General features: G+C 32.9%; 1 protein-coding gene and 1 long non-coding RNA gene across 2 annotated transcripts; one reads left to right on the top strand and one right to left on the bottom strand.

The window, feature by feature from the left end:
- Positions 1,534-4,210, bottom strand: LOC107637563 (pentatricopeptide repeat-containing protein At2g35030, mitochondrial-like). The gene is made up of 2 exons (XM_016340967.2): positions 3,889-4,210; positions 1,534-3,716 (listed from the first exon to the last, which is right to left on the bottom strand). Exons 1-2 carry the CDS (start codon positions 3,923-3,925, stop codon positions 1,699-1,701), a joined length of 2,055 nt encoding a protein of 684 aa, XP_016196453.2. The 5' UTR covers positions 3,926-4,210; the 3' UTR covers positions 1,534-1,698.
- On the top strand, positions 4,818-5,057 carry LOC110270519. Its single transcript, XR_002360142.1, has 2 exons — positions 4,818-4,897; positions 4,999-5,057. It is a non-coding gene; the product is annotated as an uncharacterized LOC110270519 (long non-coding RNA).

Here is a 7,024-nt window from a genome sequence, read left to right as displayed (position 1 = left end):
ATGTTGCTTTTTTTTTAATCATATTTTTAAATTATTCTTAATTAAAAAATTTTGAAAAATAAAAGATCATTTACTTAACATGAACAAATCAATAAACTAGTATACTCAAATTCAGTTGCAACAGTTTGAGAAATTGTAACAATTAGGTACATGCATCACAACATCTAAAGATAAAATCTAACCAGATGGAGCCATTTAGGAATGCTTGGACTTTTGAATAAACTATAGCCATGATATTGATTCAGTTAACCACTATACTTGGTTGCAATTTAAGCATATAATTAAGAAATCAAATCAATACAAAAAAGGTAAAAAAATAAAAAAGAAAATTAAGAAATCAAACATGTAGAAATGATTGTGATAGCTGATAAGCATGTGTACATATTCTATGAACATTGCAACTGTTTAGTCCATGTTAAAAACACTATACTTTCTTTTATGTCCCTAAGTTATTTGGATTATTTAGATAGAGATTCTTCCTATGACATACATAACAAATAGACAAATTATAAAGAGTCAATTTTTATCTTATCTCCAATTTAATATCTACAATCTAAAATATATGTAATTGTCATGGTTTATCCACCACCAACCTTTGATTAAACTAATTTAATTCAGATTCATGTTAATTTTCTAAATATGTGCAAGGGGGGATTTATTCAAATTATTTTTTTTTTATTTTATAAAAAGAATTATCTACAAAACAAGTACCTAGTAGACTAAGAAAATGATGGATGAACTAAAGGAGAGTTTGTGGAATCTCTCCTTTTATGAATGACATATCTGAAAGCTATTGTTGATTCTATTCACATGAAAAGAAGGTAAAGGGGAAAAGAAAAGCTGGCTTGTGTCTTCAAAAACTTGCTTCTTGCTAGCCTACAAAGAAATGTGTCTAAATTGCATGTTCAAATTGGTTGAATGATTTGACTTGGTCAAAACTCCAAGTTTAATTAATAGATTGGTTTAGAATTAGATTATATGCATTATGAGCTTAATCTTTTTTATAATCTTAATTCCAATATGTTGCTTTCACAAATCACAATCCATATCTTCTTTCTTAATCATTGAATAAACTTTCCTTAATACAAGCGCCTGATTTTCTGGTGGTTAGTTGTACATAGGTCAAGACTCAAGAGGTAAAGCTTTTGGCATTTTCTAATTGTTTTTCACACACTCACTTTTCATAGTCTTATTAATCATAATGTAGTTAGATTTCATGGTCACTTCTGAATCCTTTTCGTTCATATTTGGACCACCCCATAAAGAAAAAGGGGTCATCATGTCATATATATTTATTCAGCTTTTAGAAAAAATCTCATGATTTGAAAAGAAGGGTAAATCATTTATTACTTGTTTGAATTTGATTCTGGTCTTTGGGAACTGAACGGTAAGAAGCAACATTTTTTACTTTTTACCCTTTTCAGTACCTCTTCTTCCATGCTTGTGTACTTATTCACAAGCAAGAACACAAAAGTCTTCTAAGAACCTCATAAAGTAACTCTTGTAACTTAGTGTTTATTAGCAAAACCAATCTTTGAACTTCAAACTAGGCACTCATGGTAATTGGCAAACCAACAAGGCAAGGCATAATAAAGTACACAAATTATAATGACTACTCCATGCAGTTGAACTCGTCTTAATGCTTTCCATGTTAATATATGAACTTGGTTAGTCTTTAGTTGATTGGAAAAATGGAAACTAATCTGTTAGCAATAACTCTGGTGTATAACCCATTTCCCTCATCAAAGGTTGAAGATTATGTTGCAACATTCCATAAATTTCCTCAACCTTGGGATTAAATCTATCCCCAACAAAAAATACATGGTTTTTTCCATTTACCAGTATTTGACTACACCCTGGAATTTTCTTCACATTTCTTTCCCTCATTCTTTTCCTTACCTTTGCAAACTCATCCCATTTCCCTTCTGCAGCATGTGTATTGGCCAGAAGTACATACCCTCCTGAACTATATGACTCAAGTTCTAAAAGCTTCTCACCAATATAATTTGCTATTGTAACATCCCCATGAAGCTTGCATGCACCAAGCAATGCAACAAGAACAGCTTCATCTTTTTTGGAAGGAGGGATAGTAGATACTACATTCATTGCCTCATCGATAAGTCCGGCTCGGCCTAGAATGTCAACAAGGCACGAATAATGCTCTGCCTTCGGAGTTAAGTTATAAGTTCCTATGATTGAGTTAAATATTCTTCTACCTTGGTTGACAAGACCAGCATGACTACAAGCTGATAGGAGTCCTATAAATGTTACCTCATCTGGCTTGATTCCAGAAATTAGCATGCGTGCAAAAACCTGTAATGCATGGTAACCATGTCCATGATAGGAGTAGGCTACTATCATTGCAGTCCATGAAACTACATCCTTTGACTTTAATGGTTCAAAAACAAGCCTAGCAGAACTAAGATCTCCATTCTTGGAATACAAATTAATGAGAGAATTTGTAAGCCAGGTGTCATGCTCAAACCCGAGACGTATGATCATCGAATGAGCTTGCATGAGCTCTGCCACACCATCGCAGGAAGTAACCACGCTAGTCATGGTGATTTCGTTGGGTCTAAAGCAAGATCTTAGCATCAACATGAAGATTCTCAAGGCACCCCCTTCATCACCAATCCTTGCATAACCATCAATCATCATGTTCCAAGTCACAACATTCTTCTCTGGCATCAAGTTGAAAAGCTCACTAGCCTCATCCATGAGCTTCTCATCAACATATGCATTGATCATTGCGGTCCATGCGGGGACATCTTTATAAGGCATTAGATCAAAGTACTTCCTTGCAGTGTTAATCATCTTGTTTTGTGCCAAACCAGAAACCATAGCTGTCCACGAAACATGAGTCCGATCCGGCATCAATTGAAACAACTCAATAGCCTTATCCATTCTCTTGGCTCCAAAGCAACCCGAAATCATGATGTTCCAAGAACGAACATTTCTCTCTGGCATCTCAAGGAAGAGCTCATAAGCTTTGTCAAAGCAGCCATTGTCAAGATATGACTTGACCATAGCTGTCCAAGCAATGACATTCTTTTCAGGCATGATATCAAAGAACTTGCGAGCTTGATCCACCAACCCATTTCGAGCCAAACCTGAAACCACTGTAGTCCATGAAACCACATTTTTCTCAGGCATTTGACTAAACAACTGCATACCCTCCTCGGGTCTTCCACACCCAAAATACCCAGAAAGCATACTGGTCCAGGAGAACACATTTCTCTCAGTCATTTCATCGAACACCTTGCGAGCATCATCCAAACGACCAGCTTTGGCGTACCCATCAATCATTGCTGACTCAGCAACAATGTTCCTATGGGGAATTGCCTTGAACAAGCATTCAGCTCTGGGTAGGTCCTTGTTCTTCAAGTAAACCGCAATCATGCAGTTATAGGAAACTTCATCTCTATGGGGCATTTCGTCGAACAATTTCCTTGCTTCTTTGACTTTGCCATGGCGACCTAAAACCGCTATATCCGCGTTAAGCTTGTTGAGTGCTGCATCATGTGATGAAATTGGGATCAGTTTCTTGGGGGCTAAGGTTCTTCGGGTGTCTGAAATCGGAGCCCAATTGTGTTTTTGGAGCAAATGCTTATCTGGGTCGGTATAAAATGAAGCCTTGAAATGGCTCAAGGAACGAACGGTGGGGTAAGAATGTGACAGCATTCGACGGTGGTGACAGACACGTATCATCTCTCCAACTGGCAAATGATTAATCCACAGAAAATTTAAGTTCTATTTAAAAGTTTATCACTGATACATAAATTGCTACATGCATGCATAATTTGAAAAGTAAAAGAAGAGAGAACGTGTTTCAAAGAAAAAGTTTCTTGTATTTACTTTGTATTTAAATTAATACTAACTAATTCTTACTTTTACTTTCCAAAAAATATTGACCCTTGACATTCATCACTTGTCTAATACCATCTCCTCAATGAAGTTTGCAACTTCTTGATAGCCCCTTATGATTTCCCCATAGCTTTTTGATACCATCTCAATGGCAATTCTTTTCATGTTTTCAAGCAATCTCATCAAAGCTTGATCCAAATTATTTACATTGACAAATACCATGTATCATACTGCTAGTATAGCTAACAACAGAAGGTGCACATTCTTTCTGCTCCATGTATCAGCAAAGCCGTTACTGTATAGAGCAGATACAACAAAGCATAACAAGTTGAATAGAGAATAATCCTTATACTTCATCATATTCTTGTTTGTCATTTCTTTCAAAATTCCATATATATATAATTTTGATACATAACTTTATACTCATATCCAATTATTTTTACACGGTCAGTATATTAAAATTAAAATATATATGAGATAATATCTAAAATAGTTACTGAAATTTCAATTCGTCTCAGATAAATTTTTCACTTTTTAAAATGAGCAAATAAATTCCTTATTATCAAAATTATGAATATCTTTTAGTCCAAAAGTAACTAAACGTTTTAAGATTGTTGGCACTTAACTGCATATTGATGTGAACACATAATGAGTTCAATTTAAATTAGTATCCCAAATTTGGTTAAAACACCCAAATTGATCTATTCACACTTATAAAATTCTAACCACCAAATGTTCATCTTTGTCATATAATATTCTTCGTCTCTACTCCTCTTCATTGCTGTTGTTCATAGTATCCTCTTGTGAAGTTCTGAAAAGTCGTTCCTTTGGGTGAGGAATGATGGATAGCGGTGATAGAAGTCAAGAAAACTCAAGCAAGAACAACTCCAGTGGAAGAAATTACAGTGACAGAGGAATTCGAATCAGATGTAAGAACATTGTATTATGCAATTGTGGGTTGCGTACAATGATTAAGTACTCACCAACTCCAAAGAATTCAGGAAGACTTTTTTATGGATGTCTCAACTATGAAGTAAAATTCTCTATTTGATCCAATTATTAAGTTGATACGGGTTTAAAGGAATGATTTGGTGATTGTTAATTTAATATTTTTTTTTTTTTGCATTATTGTAGTTTGTAATTCATTGTAATTTCTTTCGTTTGGCTGATGAATATGAAGAACGAGATGTGATTCAAGTTGCACAAAAAATTGTTAATGAACTCAATTGAAGAATAAAAAATTTAAAGTAGTATTAGCACATTGAAGATGCTGACCTTGTGTGTTGTATTAATTTTGATATATATTTGGTTGTTTTGATTTTTAGTTAAAAAATAATTAGAATTTAAATGTGTTCATGATCATTATGTAATGATTTATGATTATAATTGAAATGAAATTTTCTTCAATTTTGTATTTCATCACTAATTTGGATGAAAGATAATCTAATAATAAAATAAAGCTAACAAATATACACTTTTTAAATAGAACAACCTCTAATATACCATTATAATTATAACAACCATGATAATAATGGTGTTATCTTAGTGCAAAATATAAAATATGAACTAGACGAGTTTATAGCTAAGATCATATTATCATAAACAAACACTAACAAAATATAAATTCAGACTTAATCCATAACAAAGCAAATCAAAAGCAACAACTAAAGCAACAACATCAAATTATTTTTACTAGCATAAAATAACAACTAAAGTCTTCATGACATGACATCATCATCAGACATTTTTTGTGTGCCTTAAATCCAAGTATTGGAATAAATTTTAACAAAACTTCCATCTTTACAAATGTTCTTGAACTTGCTTCTTTTATTGTCTCCCTTAAAATTGCATTAGCAATACTAACATTTGGCTTTGGAGAACTGACAACATCATTAGATGATAGCTTGACAATTGAAAGTTTGTTTCGTTTAATTATCTTCCGCTTGAACAGCTGTCAATTATAACAACTAGAATCAATCACAATGTTAATATTTACAACATTAATAATAATAGCTGATTATAATACTCAATAAAATTGTTTAGATTGTGGCTTCTAAATAATATTAGTAACATAAATTACCTTACCAACACTTTGAACAACAGCACCTTGAACAACAGTATCTTGAGCAGCAGCATCACCTTCTACAATAGTATCTTGAGCAGCAGCACCTTGGACTTGGACAACATCTCTAACTTGAGTAGCAGTTTGTCTATTTTGTTGGATATCAGCTTCATCGCCAACTTGTTTATCAACTTAATCAATTTGAGGGACTTTTTCACTAGCTTCATCATCAGCTTGTTCTGCAGTTGTTGCTGCCTTTTTTGTCCTTAAATTTTTTGCAATTTTGCACCCTCTTGTAGTGTGACCAATATTGTCACGTATATCACAAGTGAACTTGTCATATTGCCTCTTTAATTTTATAGACTTTTTCTCTTGACTGCCTCTAATAGAGGCCTCATGTGCATCATTCTTTCTTGTATAGAGTTTTGGTCTCCCACAAAATTTTGGTCTTACATAGAGTTTTGATCTCCTATCATGTCTCACGCAAAAGAATGATTTTTTAGAGCTCCACAAAAGGATACTATGAACAACATCAGCAAAGAGGAGTGGAGACGAAGAAAATTATATGACAAAGATGAACATTTGGGATTAGAGTTTTATAAGTGTGAATGGATCAATTTGGGTGTTTTAACCAAATTTGGGACACTAATTTAAATTAAATTTATTGTGTATCTACATCAGCGTGTAGTTAAGTGCCAACTTAGCACTTAACTATACGCATCAGTGACGTTAAGATGTCTGGTTACTTTTGAACTAATGGAGATTTACAATTTTAAAAATAAAAGACTTATTTAATCATTTTAAAAAATAAAAGACTTATCTGAGATAAATTAAAAATTTTAAAAACCATTTTAAGTATTACCTATATGAAGTTTTAAGACTTAAAATTTTAAGGGCTAAAGCAAATGTATTGTTTTAACGGTGATTTGTCTGTTATATTGTAGTTTTGAAAAGTGTAATTTACTATCCGTAGTAACAATCACGTAATTAGTATTCATATTTTTGGCCAATAATGTCTGACTAGATTAAGATTTGTACGATGTTCGGAGAGCTAAATTAATTATATTATATAATATAAATTTAAAATATTATATGTAT

The sequence above is a fragment of the Arachis ipaensis genome, chromosome B04 (assembly GCF_000816755.2).
Source record: "Arachis ipaensis cultivar K30076 chromosome B04, Araip1.1, whole genome shotgun sequence".
Taxonomy (NCBI): Eukaryota; Viridiplantae; Streptophyta; class Magnoliopsida; order Fabales; family Fabaceae; genus Arachis; species Arachis ipaensis.
The sequence above is the reverse complement of the archived record's forward strand: the minus strand, read 5'-3'. Positions and strand labels throughout refer to the sequence as shown.